Source organism: Danio aesculapii, chromosome 8 (assembly GCF_903798145.1).
Source record: "Danio aesculapii chromosome 8, fDanAes4.1, whole genome shotgun sequence".
In the NCBI taxonomy this organism is placed as follows: Eukaryota; Metazoa; Chordata; class Actinopteri; order Cypriniformes; family Danionidae; genus Danio; species Danio aesculapii.
The window spans coordinates 16344456-16360495 of NC_079442.1; the positions used below are offsets into that span (position 1 = coordinate 16344456).

The window sequence follows — 16040 nt, forward strand, 5'->3', positions numbered from 1 at the left end:
TTAAAGTAATAATATTGACTAATATGAAAATATTCATCTGATGAATATACAGTACAATACATTTTGTACAGTAATATTTTCTGTCTTTTAGTAGATGTATTATTTGAGAGACTTGCTTTGTTTACCAAATAAGTGGATCTAATTGGATTTTAAGCATTAAATAAAAGTTAAAAAGATATTATTTTTTACTTCACATATTAAGGTTTTAGTTCCTTTTATAAACCCTAGTTTGCAAAACCTCAAGTAAAGTAATTTTAATGCATTCCATGATCTTTATTTTTTTTATCAATTTGTCCTAGACTGTCCTACTCAAATAAATGTAATAAAAAAACAGATTACATTACCTAAAGCTTGTAGTACATTACAAAACATTGAAATCTGGCGAATGCAAAGTTTTTGTGCGTACACAGCGTTGATACATGAGGCTCCTGTTAATTTCATGAATGAATGCATGTAGAATGGTTATGTCGAAATGTGTGAGCGGTTTTGCTGCTAGTTATTAGAATTATTTATTATTATTTATTAAATTAGCCTTTACATTGTGTGTTAGTTTTTACACCTGCCCCAAAACCTTCCCTTCACAGTTATTAATGTCAACGCTTATCCCAACCCTAATCCTAACCATCACAGCAAGCATGCACATTACAATGCCCACTACTTAATGGACATCTTTTGCGAATGTGCAGTTTAAACACGTGCTCTATATGAAATTGCGACTATACTTCCGTTCACTAATATAGTCCACTTGAAGGAGTGGATAAAACGAGTGAGTGAAAATGCCATTTTGTTTGGGGTTTATTTGTTGATAAATCCCTCAGGCTTAGATTTTTAACTTCTTGGTCAGACCCTGTGATAGTTACTTAACACTTAGCGAGTGGTCTATTAGTAATGAAACACAGACTTTAGATTTCTGTCCTATATACAAACATTACTTTAACTAAATACTTTTTTATTTTTAAACTATACACAGATAGGATTGTGTTTTACTTTCAACTTGTGGTCAGATTCATAAATTCACTCATTCATTCAATGCTCACTGTGCATTATGGGGATTTTCCAGCTGTTGAGTGTACATGGGTTGTAGACTTGTTATTGCTGTGCATTGTGGGATTGATTGAGTGCACTTCATAACATCAACTATGGTTTTGGACACCATTAAAACGGGTGCTCCCACAAATAGTGCACTATTTGAGGTTATAAGGGATGATTTCAGATACAGCCATGGAGTGTGTCATTGCGTATGCACACTTTTATGTGCACGACGTAGTGCATTCATAACATCACTGCACTAGAAGCTGCAGTAAGGAATATTTGGGAAACGATTTCAATGGAGGGACAGAAATCTCTTAAGATTTTATCAAAAATATCTAATACATGTGTTCCAAAGTTTGGAATGACATTAGTGTGAATCAATGATGACAGACTTTTCACTTTGTAGTAAATTAACCTTATTAAATACTTACTGTGACATGGTAACTGTGCCATTGTGGCCATAAAGGAGTTTGGAGCAATGTGACTCTGAAGCTGCTGTGCTATTGGCTGCTGAGGTGAGGCGTGAAGCGGCTGCTGAAACGAGATTGGCTGAAGGGTGGTAAACCCCCCCCTACATTATTGATGATAGGCACAGTCTGGGGTTGAGAGGATGTCAAGCCTGCAGTAAAGAAATGTATTAGCTTTCTGTTTAAAATAATCCTAAATTAATCCAATTTGTGTTTTGCTAATCCAGAATATCTGCATATGTATTTCACCGATGAGAAGTGAGGAGTCTCCCAGACTCATGACGCTTGGAATGAAGAGTCCAGGAGCACCAGCAGAGGATCCTGACACACCATGCAGGGAAGTCAGAGTGCTGACAGGAGGTAAAGAGCCTCCAATAGAAGCCTGAGAGAGGAAAAAGACAAAAGAAATAATTACTTCACAACAACTAACAAAGTACATTCTATATAAATATTAAGTTTGAAGGTAATCTGGATCATACCTGTCAACATTGGGATGTGAAAATAAGGGATATGCCCAACATAATAAGGGATTCCCTCCCCACCCCCACCCCCTTTAAAAAAATCCCCAAATTACTAAGTATGTTTATTTGGAGCTGTTTAATTGTAAATAGACCGTTAAATGGTCAGTAATATGTTTTATTATTTTTTTTTTAAAGTATACATTCTGATGAAGGAGCAACGAATGAATCTCTTATTTATTTAGATTTTTTTTTTTCGTTTGATTACATTAAATAACAAATGTTACAAATGCAAATAGTTTACAAATGCACACATCTAACGTTATAATAAACGTATTTGACTGCTTTCCTAATTTTTTATGCTCATTTAGGACGAAATTAGTTGTTTGAAGAAAAAAAACACCAAGATCAACATGTTTAGATATTAACATTAGTAATTATGTGTATATGTCTGTTCAAACACGCACCCAAAACCTGGATGCAGACCTGGCGCTGAGTGATGCAATCTCAGCTTGCATCATAAAGGCTGCATCCAGATACTACTGAAACTTTAAGTCCGCTTCAAATCGCGTGTACAGAATCCGTTTGGGAAACAGCGTCTATTTATCACTACGGAGCGTGTCAGCTGACAGTCATGCACCGCTATATGACTTTTGAGGATTGCATATGAAGGGGAGAGGGCACACCTGTAATAAAAGGAAAGGGAATCCCGCCGTTTCTATATTTATTTCAAAGTGTCTCCATGACTAAAGCGAAAGCACAGAACACACTCACATTTAAGAGTAAGGGGTGGCCCCTGGTGGTTGGGCGGTATGGGTAGCATATAGGGAGGCTCAGCTCTTTAATGTTTATATGCCACCCTTCAGAGAAAGACTGAGAATACTGGAGAAATACCTTTACGGGATGATAGCAGGATAAAACTGTAAAATACAGGAGAATCCTGGGAAAAACAGGAGTGTTGACAGGTATGATCTGGATGTACCTGCCATGTTGTTATAAAATATAGATTTTTCTTTTGAATTCTTTTGTTTTTGTCACACACTGTTTTAATCTACCACATGGCGGAGACATTTTTATTTGGATGCAGACAGCCAGAGAATGGTTCATTGAATTATTCACTCAAATGGAAGCAAATGGTGTTGCTCAGAGACAGCAGCAATTCTTACCACAATAATTTAAGTAAATGAAATCTTAAATGAACACAACTTTTGGGCAAAAACATTTTTGTTAACTGAAATAAAAGAAAAAAAATTCACAATAAATCAAGAATGAAAACTAAACGAAATAAAATAATAATTAGCAAAAATAAAAAAAAATTCATTTTTCAGAATACAGAAGCAGTCAGGCTGTTGAGAAAGTTGACAAATAACAGTAGATTTTTTTTACAGACAAACATCTGAATCAAGTGCATGATTAGTCCCAAAAGCATCTTTTCTATATAAACATTCTTTTATTCTTCCATTTCTTCTATTGACAAATAATAATAATAATAATAATAATAATAATAATAATCTAGGCATGTTTAACTACATAAATAGTTTATGATTATTAATATAAAGAAGATTCGTAATTGTAACTTTTATTTGTTGCATTGGCTGGAAGTGCATCCGCTGTGTAAAACACACAGTATGCCGGAATAGTTGGTTGTTCAGTTGGCTGTGGCAACCCCTGATAAATAAAGGACTGAGCTGAAGAAAAATGAATGAATTTATTGCATTTATTCTCCAAAGCTCTATTAATTTCTGATGTGCTTATGGGTATTGTCAGATGAACACAATCAGTTTTTAAATTTCACTGAACTATGATGATATCTGTGAAGAAGTGTGAATTAAACTCACTGGTTTGAGATGGTGTGTCTCCAGGAGTGTGTGACTGGGTTCTAGCTGGACTGGACTGGCTAGACGAACACTGGCTCCTCTATCTTCAGCACCAGAGCTTCTCACGGAGCCCAAACTCTCACACACCACCGACTGACTGTACTTCAGACCTTTAGTTCATGAAGAAAAGATGAAAGGTCAAATATAGTGAGAAAGAAGAATTATTTATATCTGAAAGATAACCCCCAAAAGTATTAAGTAAATAATTTTATGCAACTGACAAATCATCAGTCACCAGATCCGTAAATTCACAGTTTTCCATAATTAGTGGTTCATGTTTTTCTGTGTGTGTATGTGTGTTTGTTCATGCTTTTGAATTGCATTATGGGACCTTGATTTTTTTTCTCCAAAAACATTTAATGCTAAAACGTTCAAAAAAGTTACTTTTACTGACAAATTTAATAGTTTGACGTAATATATTGTCTGAGATGGTGTTGTAAATTATGATACAAAAAGCTGGGAATAAACAATCATACATTCTCTGTTATGTTACAGACTTAACTCTGTATATGTATATATATATATATATATATATATATATATATATATATATATATATATATATATATATATATATATATATATATGTGGAGAGGTAAGCATGATCGAACACCCAATGAGGGGGGAGAGCAGGCTTAGAGCCCGGCGGCTAATCAGCAGGCCAATCAGAAATAATAAATAACACCTGTTTATTCTAGTGATTGGGCCGGAGAGACAAAATTCTTAAGGAGAACAGAAGGAGCAGCCGGGAGAAGAGGGAGAGAGCACACACACACACGCACTACGGGTGTTGTGCATGCATTTGAAAAATAAAACTTTACTGCTTACCTGAATCGCCGACCCTGATGTCTTCTTCTTCCCTCAAAAACTAACTTTGCTACAATATAGTTTCTTATACAATATATTGTTTTGAACTACTAAAATGTCAACATAAGTCACTTTTTAAACTGCAGATCAGAGATCAAGGTCCCATAATGCAATTCATAACTATTAATGAAACAGAAAACACCTGTGAATCACAACATAAACTGTTTTTATATATTTTTAATGTATTATTACAGTGTATGGATGGGTTTGAGCTTGAATACCTGGTGAAGGACTGGACGGCAGTGTCTGGCATGTGGAGGCAGCTGATTGGCTGCTGTAGGGCACATCTAGTGCCAGTTTGTGGCGAAATGCCTCCTCTTTACGCCGATTTGCAAACCAGTTGTAAACACGAACCTCTGTGACCAGATTAGAGCCCAGGCCAGCCAGCTGAGAAGGAGAAACTCCCCTCTGAAGACACTCCGCTCTGAAACACATACATCCAGGCAGGGTAAGATGGGAAAATTGCTCTGCTTAAGTATCTTTCGTTTAATATTGTAACATATTTTTGTGTGTGTACACTGATTTATTCATGCATTATCACAAAATGTTAATTTATCTAAATAGGGCTCCCACTAATGGGGCAATACTTAATGTGTAAAATTTTACTGAACGTATAAATATCTTTTGATATGATTTGAATTCAAATTTAAATATCCTGTATGTAAATATCATTGATATAAAATGCTAAATCTACTATAAAAATAATACTTATTCTATTTAAAGGGGTGACAAAATGAGAAATCATTTTGATGTACCGTGAAGTTAAACACTTGGCATTTGAGTCCTGACTGACTTGGTTTGGCATAGTTAAGCTCCAGTTCCAAAAGCACAATTCTTTCAATAGTTGGTCTATGGATTTAAAAAATCTAACATACAAAATCATTGTCTCTTTATAATTCACAGATGATAACAAGTGTGCTATCAGTCATATTTTGATAGTTGAACATGAAAAACATCCCTAGTTTCTAATTCAGAATTCTGGCCAACTTATAATTAAAGGCAGCGTAAACAATTTCATAGAGGCTTGCAGTTGCTAAAGCTAAAGATACTGCCCGCACTGAATAATAACAGTCCAAAAGCCACTCCTCAACCAAAACACATGCATGTACACAGGAAGTCGCAGATCTGAGACCAGAAGTGATAAAACAAGAGAAATTGCCTTACATCTCATTCATCAGATTTAGGTGAAAATCATGTTGGTAGCCTTACTTTATATATTATTATAGATATTATTTTAATGTATTTCATATATTGCTAAGCTAAAAAAAAACATGTTATCTGTCTCCGATGCAAAAAAACAAAAAAGCTAGATCATGCTTTTATGACCTCTAGGCTGGATTACTGTAATGCTCTGTTCGCTGGTTGTAATGCGTCCACTATTAATAAATGTCCGTTTAAAAAAACATTGGTGGGGAACGTTAATGGTAATATTGGTAATAACAAACTTTCATCCACCATAACATTTTTTTTATATAATTCACCTATAGACTGGCTTTGTTGGGGTTCTTTTTCTTGACCCGTTTCACCCTATTATCCTTGTCCAAACTTCAAAAGCACTTTAGATTATACTAAACATTCAACTCTTATGTTGACTTACCTGTTGCACTCCTCCACCAGTCCCTCCCTCTCCTCTTTACTGGGGTTTTTCTGTCGTTCATAAGCCTGGAACAGGATCTGCAGGGAGGCGGGACCCCATTTAAATCGGTTTCTCCGTCCTTTTCTCACATCTTCCCCGGGTTCCTCACCCGATATGACTCCTCGACTGGCATTAGTGAATTCTGTAATTATCGGATTGAGACAACCATTCATTCTAATGTAAAGGTGGAACAGAGGTGACTCTGGAGTGACAGACTATTTAATGCTGCTCTTCAGATATTTATCAGATACACATCAGATATTTGAACTGCATACTGCTAAACTAGGGGCTAAATTGGGTCGGGCGCACATTTACTCTGGATTTTATGCTGTTTTTCATCTTTGGCAGAATTTTAAGCAGCCACAGAGCAGCATTAACTTGTATTGCAGTGTCAATCTTAAAGGCAAATTGTAAAGTTTTAGTGGCTTTTGAAGGCATGAATGGCAAAAACAACACTTAAGATAAACAGCAAATACATAAATCCAAGCCACCCGAAAAGTAAGTGAAAATAATCTAATCATAAAAAATCTTTAAATGCGTCTGGAGTTCATTTGATCACTAAGGGGTCACATGACACATTATCTAAACAATACAGAAAATAATATATCCAACACAACAAAAGTCAACTCAATAGTCATTATCAGTGCAGTAAATAGTCAACATTTAAGATTTAGAGTTAGACAATGACAACTTTGTCGATCCTGGAATGTCATTCCACAAATGTATGCGCATCTTAGCATTTCAATTAGCATATCCATTTCAATAAGCATTTTAATGCGAAACTCCAAAATGCCCATAAAAAATAAGTAGATAGAAACATGGCTAATGGTAGCCAGGGAGTGGATCCACTGAGAGCTATATGGGACGAGCCAGAAGTCAAGGCATCTCACCCACTTTAGGCAGTACTAGACTGCAATGCAAACCTGTACTGTACCGAACAGTGGAAAAGCAGCTTCTGTCAGTGAAAACACTGTAAATCTTTCCTTTGTAGTTTTTCAATTAGATAAAAGTTAAAGAGGATAAAACAAATTACAAGTTTATTTCATAGAATTTTCCTGTCTTAAATATTGGTGTTGCGTATGAAAGAAATGAGATATGGTTATACTCACGCTGGCTGATCTCAGCCTGCTTCTTGGTGTACCAGCTGTAGAGAGCGGCACGCTTTTGGTTCTTCATGGGTGTGCCTTTGTTGAGGTGCTGCGACAGATGTGATTGGTTGAGACCAGTGGACTCCACCACCTCTCTCTGGGGAAGGTTGTGCTGCTGCATGTAGCTCTTCACCATTTTAGCCACATGCCAAGGATCCTCTCTAACAGACATTAACACATCATAATACGCTTGAATATTTGCAATCAGTTGTTTATAAAAATGCATAATGATTATTACTGGGAGAATTTCAAGTATTTGAGTTCTAAATATATATTTAATATATATATATTATACTTCCCAACATGTTGACGTATCCGCCGTCTTCAATGTGTCATCAATTAATCACACTTAAAATCAATGAAGATTTCCCAACATTGCAAAGGCTCTGGTGTACAAATTGGAGATTTGAATGCCCAAATCAGAAAACCTTTCACATGGGAGACCGTGCTGGTTTGTGTTTGTCGTATTGTGTTAGTTTAACATCATCCTCGAATATATATTATAGATATGGATGTTATTGATATCTACAATATGTTATCAGTGATAACTATGATTGTGAACACAAAGTAAACTTGTCCTGTGGTGTTCAATGAACATCTTTTACAGTTTCAATATGGCGGGAAGATTAAATATAGCAACCTTAAGAAACTAGGCGTCTATACATGTATGAAATTAACTATGACACAGTGTTTAAATTATAAATTATAATATATTATTATAAAAAACTGTACAATACATATTAATTACATATTCATGGTTCAAATGTTTGAGGTAAGGTTATTTAATTAATAGCTTTTATTCAGGAAGGATGGCTTAAATGGTAGAAATATTAAGCAACACAACTGTTGTCAACATTGATAATAACAATAAGAAAATGTTTCATAAGCAGAAAATTAGAATACCGCAAAAACGCTCTGGTTACTAAAGTAACCCTCGTTCCTCGAGGGGGGGGGGGGTGGGGGATGCTATAGTGGATTTAATCCACTTTTGGGAATTTCATTCAGAAAGCCAATTGTCTGAAAGACTATGTAAACGGGCCATTGACATGCCAATGAAGTGTCTGCTTGTGCACCTGATGCTTGTTGCAATCAATTTAGCAATAAAAGCACAAGGAAAGCAAGGAGAGGCATCCTTTTTAAGCTGAAGAGACTGATACTCACAGCCAAGGAACAATCATTAAGGCGATGCAATATAGAATTTCCGTTCCCCCCCTCGGGGAACGAGGGTTACTTTGGTAACCAGAGCATTCCCCTTCGGATGATGAACTTCAATGCTATATTGGAATTAATCCACTTATGGGAAATGTCTGGAAAACTCCATAATGCACCTTACCTCCGCCTCCGATGAGAGGTTAGCCAGGCAAGCGTGAGCGCATCTGCATCATAGAGAGGCACGGCCTTCCAAAGTGTTCCCTGGCTCTTACCTATCCCACTTCAATAGAAGATTTACGGATTGAGGTATTTTTTTCGGAAGCCGCAAGCATCTAGATAATATTTAGGAATTTAAATACGACAGTATGTTTGGAAAGCTTGCAGTCCCGATAGGGAGGACGCTGTGGAGGCCACCTGCTACCCAAGTGGGGGAGATATGGTGGCAAAAAAGTATATGGACTAGCCCTGAGAAGGGGGAATACGCATATATTAAGATGGTTAGCGGAGAGGGAAGACACAGGTCCACCTTTGAGGGGGGACTGCACCGTGGCTGAACAGGCATATGGGATCGCCTAGTGGGGATCACGCATAGCAGGGATCTATACCCAAAACGTGGGCTGACCAAAGGGCAGACCTACAATGTAATGGGCCAGCAAGTGACTCCTCTGCTGAGTCAGTGCTGGGGGCCTCGGAGGAATCTCTGCAGGGCTCACCTAAGCTGGAAACTTTACTGACAGTGAATAAGCGCACAAATCTCCATGTTAGACATTACTCAGAATATTAAAAATATTAAAGTTTATATTTTACTTTTAGTGCAAAATAGAATTCAGTTTTAAATACATGAACCCTTTAAATGTAATGTAAGAATGGCTACATGCTCATTTAAGTGGCTGATACTCATTTAAATACATACACAACCTGACAAAAGTCTTGTCATCGATCACAGTTGTAATAGCAACAAGTAATAGCTTGAATTCTAGTTGATCATTTGGAAAAGTGACAGAAGGTAGATTTTTCCAAATAATCATCTGTTGAGCTGCATCCCAATCATCACAAATACTGCAGCAGACCTATTGGAACCCATATAGACCCAAGATTCTCATAGAAATCAGTCAGATTTCTGAAGAAAAATCACGGTTTGGGGTTACATTCAGTATTGGGGTGTGCGAGAGATCTGCAGAGTGTATGGCAACATCAACAGCCTGATGTATCAAGACAATTGTGCTGCACATTACATTACAAACCACAGGAAAGGGCAAATTCTTCAGCAGGATAGCGCTCCTTCTCGTACTTAAGCCTCCTCATCAAAATTCAAGGTGCTCCAGGATTGGCCAGCCCAGTCACCAGATATGAACATTATTGAGCATGTCTGGGGTAAGATGGAGACATTTGAAGATGACTCTAAAGAATCTTAATGAACTCTGGGAGTCCTGCAAGAACGCTTTTTTTTGCCATTCCAGATGACTTTATTAATAAATTATTCAAGTAATTGCAGAGATGTACAGATGCAGTCCTCCAAGCTCATGGGAGTCATACATAATATTAATTCTTTTTCCCTGCACCTTAACTTTATATTCTATGGTGTACATTTCTGTTAGATGACAAAACTTTTGTCTAAGCAAAGTCAGACCTTTTTTTTTTGGTAAAATAAGCGTAATCTAAAGGCTTTTGCCTTTCATATATCATTCTGTTACCAAATGATCAACTAGAAGTCAAGTTATTATTTGTTGTTCCTAAAACTTGGATAGGCAACAAGACTTTTGTCAGATAGTGTACATAAATAAATAAAAGTTCTTTGAAAAATATGAGAGTTTAATATTGTTATATAGGTATACATAACAACAAAATATATAACAACATATATTCTAAAATGTAATGTAACTTTAATTTGAATCTTTATGTATTAAAGTTTAATCCATATATATGAAACTTGTATATATAACTTTGTGTGTGGGGGGAAGAAGGGGTGGGGGAGTGTATGGAAGCATAATATAGATGAAGTGAGAGCAGTGCAGTGTTTGCACTGTAAGATAAGGAAAGAGACAAGGGGCCAAAGTCCAGTAAAATGATTGCAAACAACCCTTGTTAATGCAATACAAACATGCAAAGCTTTAAAAAACGTACAAACACATCCAACAACAATACATTTCACCTTTACAAATCCCCTTTTATGTTAACATAAAGTACATCACAAGTCCATTTTTATCAATTCAAAGACCCACACAGTTAAAAAAAACCAAGACTTCCCTCACAACAGCACTATCTTTACAATATCACGTCACGTGTACACAAACACACACACTGAGCCACGGACACTGTGTCACTCTGTTAATTTTAACCAGTCGATGTAGCTCATTTATTAAAAACATAGAAATGGCCAGAGAATAATGAATAGGGTGGGTAATTAGTAACTAAAAAAGGTGGAACCTCCTTTATATTCACCCCATCAGTTGGAAAGCAGAGCACAAGACAGAAGAGGAAGCCAAAGAAAAGAAGACCTAAGGTTTACCAAGAAATTTGTACAACCAAGGATAGGACAATAATGGATCTTGAAGATGTTTCTTTTACGGAGGAGCAACATCAAAGCCACAAGATTGTAGATTTTAGATTAAGCTTGGACTGAAATTATATCAGATGAAGGCTGAGGACTTACTGTAGCAGCTGGTCCACTTGAGCCCTCTGTCTCGCTGCCTCCTCCGCCGGCAGTTTCTCCAGCTCGGAAGATTGGAGGTGGATTGTCCATCTCTCCTTCCTCAGAGCTCTCGCAGTCAGCCCGGTCTGCCCTCTCGCCACCAGACAAGGCCCGTTCTCGTTCTAGATCTCCCATAGCCTGAATGAGTAGCTCTTTTGTCAGTCCCGAGCCCAGTAGAGACCACACCAGCTGCTCCTGTAGGGCTGACAGCCGACCGCTACCTTCTGATCTCCTCGACTCTCCTCCGTCCATCTTTCTGGATTCGGAGGTGTCTCAGCAGACGTTTTCGTTTTTCTACTAGACTGTTTTGCTTGAGTAATAACTAACGTGGTCAAACAGACGTTCGCAGAAGGCAAACAAACATTCGAAAGTGTTTACCTGTGTCTCAGTCGATTGTCTTCATCGTTTTTTTTCTTTGTTTTTCAGGTTTCTTCAATTTCTGCTGCTCTTTTAGCTCTAGATAACTGTTGTCCTTTTGCTTTGAAATGTGATTTTTTTTTTGCTACTTGCTTTTCCCTCATCCCCTCCTCCTTTACTCTGTCGCTCTCTCTCTCTCTCTTTTCCTCTGTGAACTTTGGCCTCGGCCTGTTTTAAGGGCAAAGTGTAGAGTCTGTGCATTCAGTGAAAATGAACATTACTAACACATTCAGCACTGGACACTGAAAGCAAAACAAATAGCGTAAATGACTTCAGCGTGTTAAATCTAAACCAATTCATTTTTTTGTAAAAAAAAGCTGTCATAAATTGAGTTGAATAAACTTCATTTGTTCAAGTGTGAACAAAAACTTAAGACAACAAATATTTGTATGCTGCTTTAACTTATTTTAATCAGTTAATCAGGTTTCAACTACATTGTTTAAGTTATGTAAAGTTTAACATCATATTTAAGTCAGTTTGCTTGAAGTTGAGATGACTAGAAAGAGTTCGTTCATTCCTTCATTCTTTCATTTTCCTTCGGCTTAGTCCCTGATTATCAGGGGTCACCACAGCAGAATGAACCGCCAACTATTCTGGCATATGTTTTACACAGCGGATACCCTTCTAATTTTGTTTACCTAATTCACCTATAGTGCATGTCTTTGGACTGTGGAGGAAACCGGAGCACCCGGAGGAAACCCACGTGAACATGGGGAGAACATATGGAAGCCCGTTCCCACCACTGAATGATAAAAATAAATTAATTGAACAAAAAAAATTGAATTAAAAAAAAAAATTATAAAATCAAAATTCTGAGTTATAAATTCAAAATTCTGTTATAAAGTCAGAATTGCGAGTTATTAAGTCAGAATTGCGAGTTATTAAGTAAGAATTGTGAGTTATAAACTCAGAATTGCGAGTTAAAAAGTGGCAATTTCGAGTTAAGTCAGATTTGCGAGTTTTAAAGGAGTTTCCTGTTATGGCGATTGGCCATAAATTAAGTGTTAAAGACTCTTTCTTTAGGTTCTCTGCTTGTGATGTGGTATGGATTTGCAGCCCAGTTTTCCCAATAAAGGCAAGGTTTTGCTAACTCCACACAGAAATGCCTACTGGCCCAGCTGGGACTCGAACCAGCAACCTTCTTGCTGTGAGGCGACAGTGCTAACCGCTGAGCCACTGTGTCGCCAGAATGTAATTTGATTCAACTAAAAAAATTAAGGCAGAGAGACTTTTTTTTATAGTGTAGTGGTTCAAAAATGTTTATCATAGTTTTCCTAAAACTATTCGAAAACACCCATTCATGTCTTAAAGGACAATTTTGATTAATGATTTGACTGATGTTGACCTCTGTACATTAACATATTGCGTAAAGTAAAAGATTGCAGTGTGTTTTTACTAGATATGGGACGATAACCGTTTTCAAGACATACCGCAGTTTGGAAAAGTCAAGGTTTTAAAAACGCCAAAATTTATGTAATACCATTTTTAAGGTATCTCCAGCAGAAAAAAATATCCAAAGACGCTGTTTTAAATTGTGAAGAAATCTGTGTTTTTAAAACAAATGAAGACAGAAGTCAATGATTCATTTGACTTATTTAGCCTGACATGTTTACTGTTCCAAAATACCATAAATCTCTCATAAAATAAAATATATTGTTTTCAAAGGTGGAAAAAGTTTTTGTTTTTTACCCAGACATTTCATATTTAAGAGCAGTGAGCACAATACCGTGAAACCGTGGTATTTTTATCCAAGGCTATCATACCGGCCCATGCCTAGTTTTTACCCCGTCAAAAAAGTAAATGTGTGATTTACAGGAGATGGCCACAAATTAAAATAAAAACTTCACTCAGTTAAGTGTTTTAGGATGTGTCCAAACTATTGTTTGCTTCTTTCTGTTTGTTTTATTTGGACCAAAAAAATGAAAATCATAAATTTGGACATGGTTTTCAAGTCATAACCTTAAGTGTGCTTCACATAGGTGAGTGAGCTTGACAAACCACCTGTAGACACACTCTTCACTCCTCTCTGTCTATTAAAAAAAACACAGCCACAACTCTAGCACCTAATTTTCTGAGCATTAACAGTTCCTTTGTATAATTAGCACTTCCTGTGTGTACTGCCAAATGACTAAATGTAAATGTATTTCTGAACATCTAAAACAATGCTGTGGGCTGGACCAATCGGTCATATTATATGTGCGTACATGTAATGTCATCAGCTGAAGTTTCACATAGAGCTTAGAAAAGGTACAAAAGAGCCAAAACGGGGATAATAATTCCTCTGCCAAAAATAAATGAAGATATCCTGCAAATGAGGTGCAATGGGGACACCTGTATTGACCTGCAATGAGCTACATTGTGACTTTAATGAGACAAATCTAATCTGGTTTCTAAACAGAATTAGATTTGTCTCATTAGTCACAATCAGTGGTGTAAAGTAACTAATTACAAATACTCCAATGACTGTAATTGAGTAGTTTTTCTCAGCAATAGTACTTTACTAAGTAGTTTTAAAAATGTGTACTTTTACTTGAGTAAATTTTTAGTATCCACTACTTTCCTTCAACCTGCAATCCCTACTTTATTTTTTGTCTATGGGGATTAGAAAAATCAGTCCTGTGATTCCTGTCCAATCAAATTGCACATAGAAGGTCAGTTGCATCATAATGAACTACCTTAAAACATGGGCGCTTTATAAAGGCAGAAAACCTTTTGGAAGCATTGAAAGTGTCCAAGAAGATATCCAAAGTCTTTACACGCATTGACCCAGAGACTGTTTAGATGCATGTCACTGATGACAAGATGACGGATGTTTACTGTATGATGACCGAAATGACCTTAAACATTCAGCAGGCATAAGACGTCAACATGATGTAAGATTGCCGTTGTACCCTAACGTCATGGACGATGCATTTCTTTGGAAATGAAAATCGGGTTGACATCAGAACTCAACGTCAGGCCAACGTCAATGTCCAACCTAAAACCAACCAAATATCAACATCTGATAATCTTATAGCTTGACATTGTATGGACGTTACCACTATGACGTCTATCAGATGTTAGATTTTGCTTGCCATACCTGATGCATAAATGTCAGTATTTGATGTCAATATGATGGTTTAAGATGTTGGCTTGATGTTGGAATTTGGGCACTTTCTAACAACCTAAAATCAACCAATTATCAACATCATTTGATGACATTATTGGACATCAATTATTTAGTTTATGTCCTGATAGATTTGGTGCCGTTCATATTTTAGTAAAATCTGCACCGGTTTGTTTGTAGGCAGACCGAGGTCCTTCAACAGATAATTCACTCACAGATAATTAAAAATGTACTTGCCTTAAAGTAGGCATGGGCTGGTATAAGTTTCTGACAGTATGATAACCTTTCTGACAGTATGATAATATAAAAAATCCTGGTTTCACAGTATTGTGATTACTGCTCTAAAATATATTCTTTTTAAATATCTGGGTAAAAAAAAAACTTTTCCCACTATAGAACACAATATATTTTTTTAGGAAACATTTATAATATTTTGAAACTGTAAATGATCAGGCTAAATAATTCTAATTAATCATTGACTTCTGCTGTCTTCATTAGTTTCAAAAACAGATTTCTTTCATTCATTTTCTTTTCGGCTTAGTGCCTTTATTAATCTGGGGTCGCCACAGCGGAATAAACCGCCAACTTATCCAGCCTATGTTTTACGCAGCGGATGCCTTTCCAGCTGCAACCCAACTCTGGGAAACACAGACACACTCACTCACACTCATACACTATGGACAATTTAGCCTACCCAATTCACCTGTACCACATGTTTTTGGACTATGGGGGAAACCGGAGCACCCAGACGAAACCCACGCGAACGCAGAGAGAACATGCAAACTCCACACAGAAACGGCAACTAACCCAGCTGAGGCTCGAACCAGCGACCTTCTTAATTTGAGGCGACAGCACTACCTACTGCGCCATTGCGTCGCCCACAGATTTTTTTTTTTTACAGCACATAAAAAATGTACATACCTTAGGAACGGTATGACAGAAAAATGTCGCAATTTTAAAACCATGACTTTTCCAAACCACGGTAAACATTGAAACCAGTTATTGTCCCATGCCTACCCCCAAGTAGTTCCTTTATGAGTTTCTTTCTTCTGTTGAACACAAAAGAAGATATTTTAAGGAATCTTCTCGTTACCGTCTGGTCGGCGCTTCAGAGCACCAAGCACAAAAACAACCAGACACAGGAAAAGTTTCTTTCCTCAGGCTGTCTACCTTATGAACAGTTAAATA

The 16040-nt window shown here is 36.9% G+C and overlaps 1 protein-coding gene across 1 annotated transcript; it reads right to left on the reverse strand.

Annotated features, from left to right (window-relative positions):
• Positions 1-700: 700 nt before the first annotated feature.
• hnf1a (HNF1 homeobox a) lies at positions 701-11898 on the reverse strand. Its single transcript, XM_056464306.1, is given in 10 exon segments — positions 701-744; positions 1464-1601; positions 1604-1651; positions 1749-1881; positions 3796-3944; positions 4923-5125; positions 6299-6479; positions 7447-7646; positions 11291-11356; positions 11358-11898. Coding segments are annotated over 10 exon segments (1386 nt in total). The 5' UTR covers positions 11582-11898.
• Positions 11899-16040: the final 4142 nt, after the last annotated feature.